General features: G+C 45.5%; 1 protein-coding gene across 2 annotated transcripts in view; it reads right to left on the reverse strand.

The window, feature by feature from the left end:
• The window catches only part of TTC22 (tetratricopeptide repeat domain 22), a 156,253-nt gene that overhangs the window by 77,140 nt on the left and 59,083 nt on the right, over nucleotides 1-20,030 (reverse strand). For both annotated transcript variants that reach the window (XR_015307512.1, XM_086952644.1), the window contains exon 2: nucleotides 18,973-19,028. Coding sequence is in view for 1 of the 2 variants with exons in the window: in XM_086952644.1 (XP_086808770.1) it covers nucleotides 18,973-19,028 (56 nt within the window). In the remaining variant the exon portion in view is untranslated. The remainder of the gene's footprint in view (nucleotides 1-18,972; nucleotides 19,029-20,030) is intronic.

Raw genomic sequence — 20,030 nt, forward strand, 5'->3', positions numbered from 1 at the left:
TCAAGTAGGTGATAGTTTTTGACCTATTACTTACCGGTAATCTTCATTACTCCGGGTCCCGTTGTCCTCGTCCCCTTCATTACTAACAAGTGAGATATGTCCATCTCACAACAGAAAAAAGAAAGAAGGAATGCTGGTACGCCCCTCCCTCTCCCTATAGGGAGTACATAAGGGTACAGTACCCAGCATGCCTCCTGAACCACCAAGCCCAAGATGAGGGCTGGCAAGCCCGGGAGGGAGGGAGGGAGGGATGTAATGAAGGGGACGAGGACAACGGGACCCGGAGTAATGAAGATTACCGGTAAGTAATAGGACAATACCCCCAGGTCCCTCCTGTCCTCGTCCCCTTCATTACTAACAAGTGAGAATACCCAAGCAGCAACCGGCCATCATCAAACAACAAACCACCAGGACACAGCAGAACAGCAAAAACCCAGCAATTTATTGAAAATAACAGCACAGCACAAAGGAGAACAAGGGGAATCAGGAACATACAGCCCGAAGAACCCCCAAACCAAAGTTAGTGTCATCCCCCAGAACATTCTGGATACGGTAATGCCTAACAAAGGTATTAGCAGAAGCCCAAGTGGCGGCCCTACAAATTTCAGAAAGGGGCACCCCACGAACCTCCGCCCAGGAAGCAGCCATGCCCCTAGTAGAACGCCCCTGAACCCCAGCCGGGGGAGGGGAACCAGAAAGGGAATAGGCCAGAACAATAACCTGCTTCAACCAACGCCCAATGGAAGAAGAGGAAGCACGGTTACCCCGGGAGCCAGCACCAAAAGAGACAAACAGGGAGTCAGAAAGCCGAAAGGCACGGCTCCGCTCCACATAGACCCTCAAAGCCCGGCAAACATCAAGCAGCGACCATGGAAGATCACCCACGTCCACCTGATCAGAAACCAAAGCCGGACGGACCAGCTCCTGAGAACGATGAAACTGAGAGGAGACCTTAGGCACAAAAGAGGAATCAAAACGAAGAACCACCCCATCAGCAGAAAAGGCCAGAAAAGGCTCCCGAGCCATCAGGGCACCCAACTCCCCCAGGCAACGAGCCGAGGTGATAGCAACCAGAAAAACCACCTTCAGGGTGACAAACTTCATATCCACCTCCTCCAACGGCTCAAAGGGAGCAGCCACCAAAACCTTCAAAACCAAGGGAAGATCCCAGAGAGGAAAAGAAGGACGCACCACAGGGCGAGAAATCGCAAAACTGCGCAACAAACGAGAAACCAACCCATCAATATCAGGAAGGTTACCCCAAGGCGCTCTAAAAGCCCTGATAGCAGCCCATTGAGCCCGGAGAGTAGAGACAGATAAACGCTTCTCGAACCCATCCCAAAGGAACTGAAGAACATCCGGCAAAGGACAAACCAAGGGGGACAAAGCCAGGCCAAGACACCAACGCTCAAAGTTACCCCAATGCCTACCATAAGATTGAAGGGTAGAAGGCTTCCGAGACCGTTGAATAGCCAAGGCTAAATGTTCAGGGAGGCCCCTATCACGCCACCCCTGCCTCTCAACCGCCAAACTGACAGCCGAAGCCGACGCAGGGGCAACATCGGAGAGGACCGCAACGGGGACGGAGGGAAGGGGAAGAACCAAGGACCCAGAACGGCCAACAGCTTCAGAGTGGGAAACCACGACCTGCGGGGCCAGAAAGGCACCACCACCACCACCTCCCGATCCTCCACCAACAGGCGAGCCAGGAACCGAGAAATCAGAACCAGAGGGGGAAATGCGTAAAGCAGGCGAGCAGGCCACGGAAGGGACAAGGCATCCACCCCCCAAGAACCCTCCTGAGGAATCCGGGAGAAGAACCGGTGAAGCTGCGCATTGAGCCGGGAAGCAAAGAGGTCCAGAAAGGGAAGACCAAACCTCCCGCACACCAGAAGAAAGGCCGCCGGAGTCAAGGCCAACTCCAGGGAGGCAGGAAAAAAACGACTGAGGGCATCCGCCACCCCATTGTCCACCCCCAGGACATGAACAGCCGCCAAGGACAAAAGATGGCCCCCCGCCCAGAAAAACAAGGGGGACACCACCGCCTTCAGGGACCGAGAACGGATACCTCCCTGGTGATTTAAGTAGGCCACCGTCACCGAGTTGTCCGACCGAACCAACACATGCTGATCCAACAGAAGGAGCCGAAACCCCTGGACAGCCCGACACACAGCAGACAACTCCCGCCAGTTCGAAGACTGACGACCCTCTAAGAGGGACCACCGCCCCTGAAGGCACTTCGACCCCAAAGTCGCCCCCCAGCCCATAGCGCTGGCATCCGTCGTAAGGACCACCGAGGGGGACACTGCAGAGGCAAGCCCCTGTCCAGACTGGACGGCAGAGTCCACCAGCGCAGGGCCGGAAGGATCGACAGAGACACCGGAACCAAAATGGACAAGTCCCCCGACAAGGGATTCCACCGGGCCAACAGGTAGGACCAAAGAGGACGAAGATGGAAACGCGCCCAAGGCACCGTGAACACAGTCGCCGCCATCAACCCTAGAAGGCGCAACCAAAGACGGACCGGAAAGGACCGACCCAACAGAAACCGCCGAGCCAGCGCACACAGGGTCACAGCCCGGGCTACGGGCAGGAACACACGATTCAAATCCGTGCGGAAACGGGCCCCTATGAACTGCAAGTCCTGAGAGGGGAGAAGCTGACACTTGGGGATGTTGATCAGGAACCCATGGTCCCGCAAGGCCGCACACACCAACGTCTGATCCACCAACAACTGCTCCGTGGAGTGGGCATGCAGGAGCCAGTCGTCCAGATAAGGATAAACCAACATCCGCTGGAGGTGCAAGAAGGCCACCAAGGGAGCCACCACCTTGGTGAACACCCTTGGAGCCGATCTCAGGCCGAAAGGAAGAACAACAAACTGGTAATGGACCCCCAGAAGACAAAAGCGAAGGTAGGGACTGGAGAGAGGATGCACAGGCACGTGATAATACGCATCCTGAAGATCCAGAGTGCACATGTAATGACCCTGGAGAACCAAGGGAACAATCCTCTGAAGAGTCTCCATCTTGAACGGAATCCGCAGCACAAATTTGTTCAGGGCCTTGAGATCCAGAACAAGGCGAAACCCCCCAGTCACCTTGGCACCAGAAAAATGATGGAGTAAAACCCCTGGCCCCGCTCCCCCGGAGGAACCACCCGAACCGCCCCTTTGTCCAACAGCGACTGAACCCCCCGAGAAAGTTCCGCACGTTTGGACGGGCAGGATGGCCAAGGAGTTGGACGGACCCCCGAGACTGGAGGCAGGCTTGAGAACTCCACACGGTACCCCAAGCGGATCGCGTCCAGGACCCACAAGTCTGAACAGGAGGACATCCAGGCTGGAAGAAACAACCAAAGCCGACCACCTACCAAGGATCCGACCTCGGACCCCAGATAGTCAGGAACGAGGCTTCGCAGGAGGGGACTTCGCTTTCTTGTCCCGTCCACTACCAGGCTGAAAACGGCCACGACCCCGGGAAAACTGCCTGCGAGAAGAGGGCAGAAAAAAAGGCTTAGGCTTAGAAAAAGCAGGAGCAGCCGAGGGCATCTTGAAAGAAGAGGAATGTTTCTTCTCCTTAAAAAGACGATGAAGCTTCCCCTCCAACTCCGCCCCAAACAACATGGAACCCTGAAAAGGCAGACGCAGGGCAGCAGTCTTCTGGGCAGAATCGGTCTTCCAATCCTTGAGGACCACATTCCGACGAGCCGCTATACAAGCACCTCCAGACAGAGCAGAGGCCCGAACCACATCAAAGGAAATATCAGACAAAAACTCCACCTGACGTTCGATGTGTGCCAGAATATCAGCGCAGTCAGTGGTATTATCCATAGATCCATATAAAGTCTTCAAGTCAGACAGAAGAGACTGCGCCACATAGGTCCCATAAATACCCGCCCTCAGGGCCAAATGGGAGCCAGAATAAACCTTACGAAGAGAGGCATCAACCCTCTTATCCACAGGGTCACGCACCACAGCATCCTCTGCCAAAGAAGTGCGACCAACCAGACTAGCCACCACAGAATCCACAGGTACCGAGTCCGGCAAGTCCTTTGCCATATCCTGAAGAGGATACAGTTTCGCCATGAAGCGGGGCAGCAGAATGCGATCGGGATCCTTCCACTCCCAATCCAAAACCTCCTTCACACAAGGATGCACAGGCATGACCGTAGGAGCAGAATACTGGAACTGGCGAAGGAGAGAACCTCCAGACGTACCAGGGACATCATCCGCAGGAAACCCCATATTCTCCTTGACATGGCTCAGCAAATCCGGCAACATGTCCTTGTCAACATACTTGCCCTTCAACAAATCAGCGTCCAAACCACCATCCTCAGAGCCAGAGGGCGAAGAAGAGGGAGAAGGAGGAGGCACACTCCTGGACCGCGACTTGGACTTAGCCTTAGAACCCCCAGGCCCGGAACCACCCATCTCCAGCAAGGTCTCCTGGATGAGAGCCTTCAACTTTGCATCACCCCTCGTGCGACGCCTGGAGCGCCGGGGATCAGGAGAAGAGGAGGAGGAGGAAGCCGAGGAAGTGGAGGACTCCTCGACATGCTTGCGCTTTCGTGAATATTTCCCCATCTGAGAAAGCCCCAGCAAGCAGGACAAACCAACAGGCAGGAAAACCAGCAAGAAAATGAGGAGCCCAGGCAGCAGCAGGAGAAACAGCAACAAATCGCCTGCAGCAGCACAAACCAGCACAGCGACCGTTATCCACAAGAAAAAGGACGAAATGCAGGGAACAAAGAACACCCAGTCAATTTAAATGCCCCCAAACCGCTATGCGGTACTTACGCCAGGAACCGGCAAACAAGCCTCTCACTGCCCGTAGCCGGGAACCTCAAACGCCTGACTTCCGCTTCCAAATCCAGGAAGTCAGGCAAGGGCCGGAAGGAAGCGCCCCAGCAACCACGGAGCCGCCGCACCTCCCGGAGCCACACACGATAATGGCCGCGTCTCGCACAGCCCGGCAGCACAGAGACGCGGCCCGACACTGCCACCATGCCTCCAGAGCCTCACCCCGCCGGAACAGACCTCAACACCCACGAACAGGGACAGAGGCGGTAGACAGCGTCACGGGAGACTCCCCAAGCCCGGCAGGAGGAGTCAGCCCGGAAGATCCAGCTCCCACCCGAGGCCAAGCCACAGGTGAGTCTCCAGGAGCCCACCAGCTCCTGGACCTAAAAACAGAAAACTGTTGTCAGACAGAAAAAAGAACAGGAGGCATGCTGGGTACTGTACCCTTATGTACTCCCTATAGGGAGAGGGAGGGGCGTACCAGCATTCCTTCTTTCTTTTTTCTGTCGTGAGATGGACATATCTCACTTGTTAGTAATGAAGGGGACGAGGACAGGAGGGACCTGGAGGTAATGGCGAAAAGCTTGGTCTGGCAAGTTTTTTATTTTTTTTTACAGAGTTTAGCACGTACTTCACCCGAATTGGGCATCAGAGCGCTTTACATAGCACCAGTTGCTTTACATGAGGTAGTGTGGCTCACTGGTTAGAGGCGGCAGACCCGAGAGCAGAGGACGGCCCGGGACCAGGGTTCGATTCCTGGCGCGGCAGGTTTCTGGACCAGGGTCAGCGGACTCGATAATTCTCTCGCCTCGGTGCCCACTCTGATCAGCGATCACACTCGGCAACTCTGGGCATTAGCTTGCCTCATCCTCACTAACGGCCCCACCAGACCGCCGGGGATGCCTGGTCTCACCCTGGAGATACCCATTAAGGGACCATCTCTCAGGGAAGGCAGGAAGGGTTTCGCAGCGGTCGAAGCGCCTTGGGACCCTCTGGGTAAGTAGTGCGCTATATAAATGCCTATACATTTACATACATTTACATTCTTTTTTGTTAGGCACGGGAAGATTAAGTGATGTGCCCAGAATCACAGGATATTCAGCTTCATTACCGAGACTCAAACCCAGTTCTCCAGATTCGAGGTCGACCGCTCTAGCCGTTAGGCCAAGATTAAGCTTTGCGTCAAAACGTATGTGAACCCCTGGTTACCTGGCTCAAAAACTGGAATTATTTGGAGAAGGCAGACACACACGAAGTGAAAATTCTCTACTACTGAAACCTCAGACCTTTTGCAAAGAGAAAACGAGGCTGAGAGACTTCTTTGGCATGGCACCTAAGATCTGGACCTCTCCCACCAGAAATTCCCAGAATCCCCTACACAGCTGCTTTCAAACATGAAGTAAAAACAATCCTAATGAACGAGTTCCTGCCTTAATTGGTCAAAATATTTAAAATAAATACATTAAATAAATTAAATATTTGGACTCCAGTGATACACCCGTAACTCAATGAGGTGCAGATCATTTTTTGTGTTGAGAAAAGGGCAAATTTTTAGAGCAAAACACCTATTGCACTGGACAGTAACAGCGGCGGCTATTCGATAAGATGAAGGAGTGTTGCCCCACTGCTTGAAAGCAGTACAAAGGATAAATAAAATGATAATTAACAGAAAGTTATTATCATATATTAAGTGGCATGACAGTTTGGTCAGTTTGGTCGTCCGTCTCATGACGGCCAACCCGTCATGCGCACTTTGTATGCAGCCGCGGCCGGCAGTGGGAGTACCTGCAGGGCGGTGACGTAGGGAGGGGGAGGGGCAGGGTGGGGGGTAGTAACGTATGGATTACGGAGCTTCCCAGGTAAGTAAACATTTAAATAAATAAAACGAATTTCGTTGAGTGCACTGCATCCCCAAATGCGATGCAGTGCATGCAACAAAATGTGTTTTATTTATTTAAATGTTTATGTTGTATTCTCTTATTTTGTTTCTGCTTGCATTTCTCTTTAATTGAGAACATTCTAAGTTTGCTGATGTCATGATGCAACTTGATTTTTCTTGCATTCTCTGTTTGCCAGTTGCTCCTGAGCCTTTAATGGGAACACCGGCATCTACTCTCTACTTACATTATCAGCCTGATTCATGAACGGGCCGTTTTGCGAGGCTCAAATAGGGAATCATAAGGAATCGCTATTTGAGACTCGCAAAACGGTATTCATGTAGGAATCGCAATATTAATTGCGATTCCCACTGATTCCTTATTTGCGATTAGCTAATTGCTAATCGCAAATAAGGAATAACTCCCCATGCATTCCTATGGGCCAAAAGGTCCATAGGAATGCATGGGGAGTCATTCCTCATTTGCGATTAGCAATTAGCTAATCGCAAATGAGATTGCGAGTACAAGGGTGCGAGGGGTGTCCAAAGGACACCCTGTAGCACCCCTGCAATGGAAATTAACACAGGTGTTGCACACACACATGTCCAAAGGACATGTGTGTGTGTAACATGCAACTCAGAAAAATGCATTTAAATGCATTTTTCTGAGTTTTCGCAATTTACCACGAGGTTTGACCTCGCGGTAAATTGCGGGCCGAAATTGCGATTTCGCAATTGGAAAATGGATGATGAATTACATTTAAGGAATCTCAAATTGAGATTCCTTAAATGTAATTCCTCGCAAATATGCGAATTAGCAAATAGCGATTTTTGCATTTGGGATGTTGAATCTCAAATGCAAAAAACGCACTCGCAAAGGGCCAGATTCTCAGAATCTGGCCCTTTGCGAGCCGATTTAAGCTTCATGAATTAGGCTGTAAATCCCTTAATCATCTATATTGCTTCCATGACTTTGTATCTTCGATTATATCAGATGGCGACGATTGGCTTTTGGAGCAAGTAGAGTACAGGGTGAGTTTATGTATTGAAACTCGACTGGTGGAAAAGAACCCATGCAGTGGAACAGAATGGTGATTAAACTTGAAATACATCAAAGCTGAATTCATTAAGAGTAAAGAAGAGAAGATTCACAGCGAAAAGAGAAATAGCGTGGTGAGTTTTTACTTTAAAGAAACAGAACAGAAACTACGGAGCAGTTAAGCAGTGAACAGAGCGTTGTATTTTGGATTTAAAAGCAGAACTGGATTGTCAGAATACTGCAGCGGTGAGCACGCATATTTCTTTAAATAAGAAAGTTGATTCTTTAAATGAAGAAGATTTAACGTCATTGTACATGTTTGAACTGCCGCTGCAAACCATAGCGTCATTTGAAATTACTCACTAATTCTTCTTCGCGAGCCGATGCCTCGTTTCTCTTCATTCATACTGACGTCAGATTCGCTGAAGACGCGGCACGTCTCCACGTAAGAAGTGCATTACGCATGCGTAGTGCGTAAAGTAACGTGGCGGCCATTTTGACACACTGAATCGGTATCTTAGCAACCGAACGAGTGAGAATTTTTGCTTTTACGAGTGTACGAACTAGCGTTTGATTCCGGTTATTTCTACGCTTACCCACTACATTCTGAGGAATTCACTTGAAGATATTAGATATACATATGTGAGTAATTTGTTTTTTAAAAAGTGACATTTGTGAACTGTTCTTTTAAGTCGTTTCTGTGTTTTGAAAAGTTTTTCACCACTTACACCGCATTTGTGACCTTAGAGAAGGAAGTGAATAAGGCATCTCTTATCTGAGAGGTAGAAGTGCATAATGCATCTGTTATCTGAGAGGAGGAAGTGCACAAGGCGAGAGCATTATTTGAAGAACATGGAGAACCCAAGTGTTATTGCACCCCCCTATGTTTTTACAGTTGAGTGGAGAACCGCCCATAGAGTGGGATGAGTGGATTGACATTTTTGAAAATTATATAGAGGCACTGGATGGTAAAGACTTCAGCGCCACAAGGAAAAAAGCATAATTATTGAGTGTTCTTGGAAAAGAGGGTCAACATTCTTTCAAGTACTTACCTGTGGGTTTAAACCAGGATGGTAGACCAATTAACAATGTTTACACTGAAGCTAAAGCAAGGATGAAGGAACAATATTCAAAGGAAGTGAATATTGTCATGGCGAGACATAAGTTTTATACGCAGCCGCAGGGCTGTATCTTCGATTATATCAGTTTATTTACCTGTAAAGCTCCGTAATCCATACATTACTACCCCCATCCTGCCCCTCCCCCTCCCCACGTCACCGCCCTGCAGGTACTCCCACTGCCGGCCGTGGCTGTTTGCATGTTCTCCACCAACTGTATTGCAGGGCGCAGGCTCCCAGTCCCTCTCTGAGCGCCAAACAATAGCATTCAGATCACTTACAACGCTGCTGTAAAGCAGCCTCGTAATTTGTGAGGGGAGTCTGGCAGCTTCCTGATTCCTGCATCTGAGAAGGGCAGCGGCTGGTGATGGTGACCAGCAAGTACGTTTTCTAATTTATTTTCTTTCTTTTTTCCTAACCGCCCCCTCCCCCGCCGCCCCCATGTTCTAAGTTCCCTACAAGTGGCCACTGGATAGTAAATAGCATGTGTCATTTTGTACGTGGAGAAGTGCGGCTCAATGGTTAGGGCGGCAGACCCTGATGCAGAAGTCTAGCCCGGGACCAGGGTTCAATTCCCCGCCTCAGCGGGTCTTGGGCTCAAAAATTCCACGGACCTGATAATTCTCGCCTCGGTGCCTATTCCAATCATGGAGTCCCACTCTGCAACTCTGGGCAATAGCTTGCTTAATCTCCACAACGGCCCCCACAATGCTAAGGATGCCTGGCCTCCACCTTGGGGGTGCCCAGGAGTGGACGCCTCACAGGGAAAGCCAGGATGGGTTCCACAGTGGTATTCGTACAAGCGCCTTGAGACCCTTGCGGGTTAGTAGTGCGCTATACAAGTGTCAATTTACATTTACATTACCCCCTTGCGTCACTTTTTGTTGCTTTTCACTAGGGCCGGACTGAGAACCAAAACCGGCCCTGGCAAAGTGCTCGGCCGCCCCCCGAAGGGGGGTTAGGGGTACCGCCGAACTCTTTGCCAGGGCCGGTTTTTGGCCGATTTTGTTACAGGGCCGATTTTGCAGCTATGCTGGAAAAATGGGCCTGTAACAAAAACGGCACCCATGGGCCCAAAATCGTCCCCTGCCCGTGCGGCCCACCGGGGGATTGCCCAGTGCCCGCTAGGGCCAGTCCGGCCCTGCTTTTCACTGACGTAATGTCTTAACAATTGTGACATATATTGTAGTGCACCATGCTACTGACATCTGTGCGTGACCTGCAGGTCACAATTCGAGATCAAAACTGGGCAGAATCATCTATTTATCCTTCTGAGTTTTATGAAAAAAAAAGTACCACTAATTTTATTTTTAGCAAAAAGAATGCCATCAGCAAGTGCTTTATTTTAATAGCTTTTTATTTGCTGAATCACGCATTGGTCAAGCGCACTTTGCATGCTGCCGCGGCCGGCAGTGGGAGTACCTGCAGGGCGGTGACGTGGGGAGGGGGAGGGGCAGGGTGGGGGGTAGTAATGTATGGATTACGGAGCTGCCCCGGTAAGTAAACATTTAAATAAATAAAACGAATTTCGTTGAGTGAACTGCATCCCCAAATGCGATGCAGTGCGCGTCACGAAATTTGTTTTATTGATCTAAATGTTTACTTACCTGTAAAACTCTGTAATCTATACATTACTACCCCCCACCCTGCCCCTCCCCACGTCACCGCCCTGCAGGTACTCCCACTGCCGGCCGTGGCTGTTTGCATGTTCTCCACCAACTGTATTGCACAGCGCAGGCTCTCAGTCCCTCTCTGAGCGCCACACAATAGCATTCAGATCACTTACAAATCTGTCGTAATTGGTCAGGGGAGTCTGGGAGCTTCTTGGTTCCTGCATCTAAGAAGGTCAGCGGCTGGTGATGGTGACCAGCAAGTACATTTTCTAATTTATTTTCTTTCTTTTTTCCTAACCGCCCCCCACTCTTCCATGTTCTAAGTTCCCTACAAGTCGCCACTGGATAGTAAATAGCATGTGGCATTTTGTACCCCCTTGGGTCACTTTTTATTGCTTTTCGCCAGGATCGGACTGAGAACCAAAACCGGCCCCGGCAAGGTGCTCGGCCGCCCCCCCTCTCCCCAGAGGGGTTGGGGGTGCCGCCGATCTCTTTGCCTGGGCCGGTTTTCGTCCGATATTGTTACAGGGCCGATTTTGCAGCTATGCTGGAAAAACGGCCCTGTAACAAAAAGGGCCCCCAGGGGCCCAAAATCGGCCCCCAACCGTGCGGCCCACAGGGGGATTGCTTAGTGCCCGCTAGGTCCAGTCCGGCCCTGCTTTCATGTAAGTAATGTCTTAACAATTGTGACATATATTGTAGTGCGCCATGCTACTGACATAGGTCACAATTCGAGATCAAAACTGGGCAGAATTAGCTCTTTATCTTCTGAATTTGATGAAAAAAAGTACCATGAATTTGAGTTTTAGCAAAAAGAATGCCAGTAGCAAGTGCTTTCGTTTAATAGCTTTTTATTTGCTGAATCACGCATTGGTTGATGATATAATCACCTCTTTTTAATGAGTCGGCAGAAGAGCAAGCTCGGGGAATCTTGCTCAATCATGCCTTAAATCATTTTGATAAAACTTTTGTAAATTAGGGAAAATAGTTTATTTTAAGTGAAATGTATCTAACTGTAAGAAATTAAATGAAAAAAGGCACATTTTGTATTCTGTATTGGTATTACTGACCAAAAGCACAACACGATAATGTTACTTATCGAAGATCACTTGAATTATGAAGCGGAAATCAGATAAAATGGACTAGAATAATACAACACATAAATAGACCTGTGATCACTCCTGCCTTTTTACTTCCCACCTTTTTCTCTAGGCGAAGGAATTCAGCAAATTGTTAATATCAAGGTTTGGAGTTAGTGTGTGTTCCAAGACAGATTTCAGAGCAGCCCTCCACCAGCCTCCCAAGAAATCCGATTGGCTCTCCCGATGTCTTTTAGCCATGTTGTACACCAGTGTGGCTGCTGTTCCGAATGACTAAAATGTAGTGGCGTGGAGTGTTGTAGAGTGGAGAGAAAGTGTCACAGTATGGAATAGAGGGCCATAGTGTGGAGTGGTGTTGAGTGGCACAGAATGTGGCAGAGTGGAGTGTCTGAGTGGAGTGGCGCAGGGTGTCGTAGAGTGGCACGCAGTGTAGTAGAGTGTCATAGAGTGGAGTGTCATATGATGGAGTGTTGCATAGTGGAGTGTCATATAGTGGAGTCTCAGAGTGAAGAATTTGAGTGAAGTGGAAAGGATTACAGTGGAGTGGATTGGAATTGAAATGATGATAGATTCAAGGATGATTAAGGTAGAAGCTTGTTTAATCGAAGAGCACAGTACAATTAATCCAGCATAGATCAGCATCAATGGATAACTGACTCTTACAAAGGATGCACATTAAGATGACATATGCAGGATTCCACATTCAGCAATGACATAAGAAAGAATGTGTGTGGTTAAAGGAGCAGCACAGAAGTAAGCAACACAACACATCCCCCTATCTATAATAAAAAGAAAAAAGAAAAGAAAAAGAAGACACATATAATGAATGAAAACAACTACAGCAAATACTAACAAAATTTGTGATAAGGCCTTAACTGTTACTAGTGATATAATCTTTAAGCCACAAAGGAACCACCCTCTTCCTTGAGGAATGGCGGAGAGAAGAATCCTCACCAGAACCCAAACAATCCTCCCTAGGAGTGACAACTGACTCCTCAGAAATATCGCTAGGAGAATCTGAGTTATTGCTTCCAGTGACAACCAAACTATGATCAGGAATTTCACATGAACTTGGGCAACCAACCACTCCAGAATTATAGGAAGAATCCAAATTACCATTAGAGTCATCAACCTCCAAATCTTCAGGTTTCCACATACGATTGGAAACATCAACCCTAGAAGAAGAACCAGGATTACATCTGGCAACTCTACTTAAGTTCCATACTTTCCCATTACTAAGTTTAACAGAATTTTTCAAAACTTCCAAAACTTGGAAGGGTTCAGAAAAGGTTGACTCACCTTTCTGTACCTTAAAGGGTTTTTTAATTCTAACCCAGTCACCAACATTTATTGTCACCTCCTTTGATCCATGCCTCGAATCATGATATCTTTTACTTTTATCGTGGACTTGAACTAACCGTGCCTTAACTAAATCTTTTGAGTAAGGATCAATTTCACCAGAAAATAACCAAGTGGGAATGGTTTTAGAACGTGGGTTCCTACCCTTCATCAAAACAAAAGGAGAAATACCTGTAGAATCATTCACAGTAATGCGATAGTTCCAAACAACCTTCCCTACCTGAGTTTGCCAATCCAGGTTGTTACTAATAGAAAGTTGAATAGTGTTCTTCAAAACCCTGTTAAAACGCTCCACAACACCATTGCCACCAGGATTGTAAAGGGACGTAGTCCTATGTCTAATACCAAGTTTGCTAAAATACCTTTTTGCCTTAACTGATAAAAATTGAACACCATTATCGGTGAGAATGCAAGAAGGAATACCTTCAGTGACAAAAGTTTCATCCAGAAAACTTAAAACGGAATCAGTATCTGCTCTTTCTACAACTTTGACCACAGGCCATTTAGAAAACAAATCAATGATCACGATTAAATACCTCTGAGAACCATCCTGATCCTGAACAGGACCCATAATGTCTACAGAAACCGATTCCCAAGTGGAGTCTGGAGGAGAACACTCCAACATAGGAGGACGGCAGGTACGCAAAGTTTTGTCAGCCGAAGCACAAATGGTACAGTCTCTAACAACTTTTTCTATATGAGAATCACAACCCGGCCACCAGAATAAATTCTTTACTAAGGATTTAGATCTAACAATACCAGGGTGACCTTCATGGCAAAGTTCAATGATTCCTTCCCGCAACCCACCAGGGGGAACAATTCTTTCACCCCTTAATAAGGTGTCATGAGAAACAGAGAGTTCGGACCTAATCTCCCAAAAAGGCTTTAAATTATCATCAAGAACATCTTTTTTATCTGGCCAACCCTCAATTGTGAAAGAGATAACTTTCTGTAAGCATTCATCAGCGAGATAATCCTTATTCCACTCTTCCTTGCTAAAGGCAGAAAGTCCTTCATCATGAACATATGCTATTTGTAATTCATTCCAATCATTATTATCAACTTCCTCTAACATCACGGGCATTCTTGACAGAAAATCGGCAAGAACGTTGCTTTTACCTGGTACATAAATTATTTTGTATATGAAATTCTGTAACCTCATGGAAATCCTAGCCAGGCGAGCAGAAGCATTGATAACTCCTTCTGTAGTCAAAATCTTTACTAATGGTTTGTGGTCACTTCGTAACAAACACATTTTGCCCCATACGAAAGACTTGAAATGATCAAGTGCCCAGGCACAAGCTAAGGCCTCCCTTTCTATTATAGGGTACTTCTCTTCACAAGGAGAAAGGGATCTAGAGGCATAGGCTATTATATTTTCCTTCCCTTTCTCATCAATCTGCACCAAAACCGCTCCCAAACCCTTGTTACTTGCATCTGTGGTAATTACATTCTCTAAAGATGGATCAAAACTGTGCAAGGCAGTGGTTTGGGCAATAGCATTCTTAATATTCAAGAAATCTTCATCACAAGACTTTGACCATTCGAACTTCACACCCTTTTTTAAAAGTTGCCGAATATTGTATGAAACACTCGCAAAATTAGGAACATATTTGGAGCAAAACTCAGCCATTCCTAAGAACGACTTGATGTCATCTTTACTTGCAGGAATAGGAGCCTCGGAGATTGCTGAAACCAAAGAGGGTTTGGGTTTAACCCCTTCAGCGTCAATGATATGGCCTAGATAAGTCACACTTTTCTGAGCAAATTTACATTTGGAATGTTCAACAGTAAGACCCTTGCTTTCAAGAATATTCAAAACTTTATGTAGCCTTGATAAATGCTCATTCTCATCATCTCCGAAGACCAGAATATCGTCCTGAAAATATCTGACACCTTTTTCTCCCTTGAATAATTGGTACATAAGCCGTTGAAAAACAGCAGCCGCTGAGGCTAAGCCAAACGGCATGCGTTTATAACAGAAGCAACCAAAAGGTGTCACAAAAGACGTAAACTTCATTGAATCAGGACACAGAGAAATCTGGTGGTATGCAGATGACAGGTCTATGGTAGAGAACCACTGGGCATTACCAACACTAGAGACCATCTCATTGATTTTGGGAAGTGGGAATTTATCAACCACAATGTTGTTGTTTAAATACCTTAGGTCTACACACAACCTGATTTTGCCATTGCTCCGTCTCGCGACGACAATTGGCGAAACCCATTCACTCGCCTCAATAGGTTCTATGATGTCAGTAGACACAAGTTTATCCAGTTCTTTACTGACTTCATCTCTCACTAAGATAGGCACATTTCTACACTTGTGCACTTTTGGACAAGCATCATCTTTTAGTATGATTTTATGTTCAAAACCAACTAAATTCCCCAAAGTTTTACTAAAAACCTTTGGAAATTTCTTTAAAATGCTATCTGTAACAATAGAACAGTCATCAACTACTAAGACTTGTTCTTTACTATTAGGGTCTAAGATAATGTGGAGTTGTTTTTGGTCGAACCACCCTAAAACCGGTGGTCCTTTCTTTGAAATGTACAATTTCCCTCTACATTCCCTGTCTTTGAACCTGAAAACAAACCAACGAAAACCCAAGATGGAAATAGGGTCTCCTAAATAACCTTCAGGGTGGATATCTGATGGTAATAATTTCTCCCCCACCTGTTGAATAAATGAGGATTTCCACATATCTTCATTAACAATGGTATAAGGTGAGCCCGAATCGGCATAAATTTTTACAACCACACCACCAATACTCATTGTACAAATAGGTTTGTTAACCATGTCCTCGTCTCTTATTCTTAGAACTAACTTCTCATGAACATTCATCACTAGATTATCTTCAACATCATTTTCAAAATTCTCTTCCTCATCAATGTCATTCACAAAATTTACTTTGCTTCTCTTTTTCCTATTACATGCTTTCGTTAAATGACCTTTCAAACCACAACTAGAACATTTGGTTTTCAACCCAGGACAACCTTTGAAGTCAGCCAAATGGTCTAAACTGTTGCATCTGTAACATTTAAGTTTAACATTTGAGGAAGACTGAGGATGTTTAGCCGAAGAAAATTTGTTGTTAGCACTAAAAGACTGCCTAGAACTATAGTTATACCTTTTTTTGTCCGTAGCATTAACTTTGCAAACTGCATCATTAGACATTGCACTATTATCATTCTTTATCACATTAGCGCATCTGCCAGACATTTCTGCCTTGCGTGCAATGGCAAGAATATCATCAAGAGGAGAGTCCCCATTTATCCATAACCTATCCTGTATGGAGGTATTATAAGAATGCATAACAATTTGGTCTCTGATTAATTCTTCTTGTAGAACACCAAATTTACAATCCAAAGACAATTTCTTCAAATTCGCTAAAAATTGATGAAAATTTTCTCTTCTTTAGACTGTTTCCTTGAGAAAAATGTATACCTCGTTACGCCAATACACACCTTAGGAGCAAAATAAGTGTCTAAATGTAAAAGCGCTAACATATAAACATTTAAATCACCAGGAAAGGAGGGTTTAGTCATAGTTTCATAAACTTTTAGTCCAACAGGACCTAAAGAATGGAGAAGAAGTCTCTTTTTCTGAGCATGAGACATTTTTCCATCCTCATCTAGTGCATCAATGTAATTACAAAAATAAGGCTTCCATTCCAACCACTTAAGTGGTGGTTCATTACCAGAAACCCAAAATGCCTGAGGAGGGCTAATATTGTAGTTAGGCTGAGTCATCCTAAATTAAACCTACTACTTTTATAATAAAAACTTTAAATGAGAAAAATGCTGGACTAAATGTTAAGAATCTTATCACTCAAGGTGCTAAAATACAATTAAAATGAAGTCTTGCAGATAAGATAATAGTATGTACTGTAAATCAAATAAGAAAAATAAGAAAATAACCAGGTGTGCGAATCACCGTAGATGGCAACTCGCTTGAAAGTAGAATAAAGTGTGCGAATCACTGTTAATGTAACTCGCTGTTGAAATGCTTTAATCCTCTTCTTCTTTTTTTTTTTAACTTACAAGGTGTGCGAGTCACCGCCGAAAGTAACACGCTGGTCAGGTAGGAACAAGGTGTGCGAATCACCGTTGAGGTAATCCGCTGTAGTAACACTCCAATTAGTCACTTCGTTACCAATGAATTGTTTTATTGAAGACAGACTGAACGTTTAAACGACGGTGTCCGCGCCTTCAAGTTTTACCAAAATGGCCGCCGTCGCGCTGCAACGTGTTACGTCACACGCAACCTCCCCAGAGTTCAAGGTGGAACGTTGAAGAAGCATTCAATGCGGAACGCCGTGGAACAGAAATGAGGTCGTCGTTCAGAATTGTTTACCTTTGTAAATGGTGCGAGCGCAGGAGCGAGCTGAATACGAGTTGGCAAGCGTCTGAGAATAACGGTAAACGCTTATATCAGCAAGGACATTTCTCCATAAAAACGATAAAGGGCACTTTCCTTAAGTCTCCAAACATTAACAAGAAAGTCAATTCTGTTAAGCGAAATGTCAAGTTTGTTAAACGAAAGGCCGAATTAAATGAGAAGTAAAAGTCAATGTTTTAGTTAAAGTATTCACACGGGCTCGTATATAAAATTAAACGCTCGAATTAAGATATGCAAGGCATATAATGTTCCAAATCCAAAGGTTCAATCCAAAGGTAAATAGAGTAGTATAATTACCAAGTCCAAGGTTGAATAACGTCCTTCTTAGAGAAATGAAGAAACAGAATTAAATTTCCAAATTAGATCAGGTATTCACGTGGGTTCTGCTCTTCGAATCCCGTCGCCAGTGAAATGATGATAGATTCAAGGATGATTAAGGTAGAAGCTTGTTTAATCGAAGAGCACAGTACAATTAATCCAGCATAGATCAGCATCAATGGATAACTGACTCTTACAAAGGATGCACATCAAGATGACATATGCAGGATTCCACATTCAGCAATGACATAAGAAAGAATGTGTGTGGTTAAAGGAGCAGTACAGAAGTAAGCAACACAACAGGAATGTATTGGAATGGACAGATGTGAATTAAAGTGGAGTGGATTAGAGTGGACTGGAGTGAATTTGAGTGGAGCGGATTAAAAGGGATTGGATTGGAGTGGATGGTGGTATTATCCTTTAGAGTTCACTTTGACAAAGGAAAGCCCAGACAGCATGGAACAAGCTTTCTCTCCTGAGAAAAGTATAATTTTGCCTTCCTGAAGTATTCTTCATAATTACAGCATAAATCTTGGTCTTCTTGTATCTGGAGAGGTTCACCACCCTGGTCACCAGCATCTACCACTTCCATCTGTCTCTACGAAGAAGTGCCATGCATTCTGTCTGTCTTCCCAACCACATTATCCCCTCCCTGAGAGAATTACTATAGGTCCCCTTACATACGCGCATTATGTTCAAGAAATGCTGTATCATCGACTGGCAATGGCCAGTGTCTTTCCAAGCTGCATTTTGGGCTTGCCATTAGTTTAATCTGTACAAGAGAGACACCCAAAAACAAGGCGCCACAGATGACTGCCTACTTCACCTGTAGATGGAAATGCCAGTGACTTCCAATTCCCCATTCTACATGGCTGAACTTATAACCATCTATGATGGCCAAAAGAACACGCAGAGCCAAATCATAACAAAACTTGTGTCACAAAACTCTGGATGTGAAATGGTGCCACGCCCTAAATCGGACTTGTTCTTCCCTTTCCGAAAGGAGTTGAACCACAGTGCTCACAAGGGAGGGTATCTGTGCAGTCATCCCCGGATCCTCTTGTCTCAAGCACAAGACCCCGCGTTTGACCTCTGCATGGAGGTCAAGTGTTCCCCATTCTAATATATGTACAGCGCTTTCTTGCTTCTCTGCTAGGTTTGAGCTACACATATTCATATATATGTAAATTCTTGATATAAAAAGTCATAATTTTACGTGTGTTCCAAGCTCTGAGACTATGCACCACTATAAATACTATTTGTAGTGATGTAAGTACTTTGCTTATGTTTGTAGGAAAAGAACCTACTGGAATAAGCCATTAAAGTGAATAAGTTCTGAACCTTACCTGATGTACATGGTCACCATAGTGAAATACCAGCTTCTTTTTTCTTCCACAGGAATCTGAAACGTGGAAATGGACATTTGTTACAAAAATACAAGTATTTATTTTATACAGACGTATAAAATATAGTCTAAAATTGAAAAGACACTGTACTTTCTTAGATCCTGAAAAGTATGCCGTATTCGCACTGATACACGTGCCTCAGCTTCAAGCAATTGGTGGCCTTAGTCAAAGTACTTTTTTTTCTACCCACGAGCACACTTGTAAAACGGATTTGGCAAAGAACCACTGTTTGTTTATGCGTTAAACATTTGTGTTATTCCCCAAACAAATGATACAGTTTTATCATTGTACAGTTTTATGGCACTACGGAGAGGAATATCCTCCCTTGGGGCTCTTGGCGCTGTTGGGTAAACTAAACTCCAAAAGGAAAGGTCGGGAAAACAAACGTTGGCGCTGAAGCGTAGCCTGGTCTTTAGACGTGCTCTTCAGTGGATTACCAAAGACTCTAACCGGAGATGTCGGCGTGGACCTTCAGAGTTAACCCCTCACAACTAACCTTATATTTACGGGACACCCAGACAGCACCCTAGCCCCTGTTTAGAAGTATCTATAACATGACTTAACACCCTAGTCTAATATAGCAGGAAAGAGGAATTCAGTGACGCAAGGACTTAAGCATGCACTGGGTATAATGAGGAGAAGCTAACATATGTGTCTCTAGGGGCATATATGTTTTCCGTTTTTTCAGTTATGTTAGATTTCCTTTTATTGTTTGTAATGTTCTTGAGGTCTTCAACAATGTACTTTGCAATTAAAATAATCACATCTGTTTGCACCATTTTACAACTTCTCTGTGTATATGATTGAGGATGGAGTACATGGCACGTACAGCAGGGCAGAACATGGAGGAAACCGAATTCACGCTATTTTTGATGAGTTTACAAAATAAGAAACGGAGAAAGCAAACTTTCAAAAGTGTAAAGTGGGTCTACGTTTGAGACAAATCAGTGTGTTCCATTCTAATTACAGTAATAATAATAATAATCCACATTTGTAAA

Source organism: Lissotriton vulgaris, chromosome 1_1 (assembly GCF_964263255.1).
Source record: "Lissotriton vulgaris chromosome 1_1, aLisVul1.2, whole genome shotgun sequence".
Classification (NCBI taxonomy): Eukaryota; Metazoa; Chordata; class Amphibia; order Caudata; family Salamandridae; genus Lissotriton; species Lissotriton vulgaris.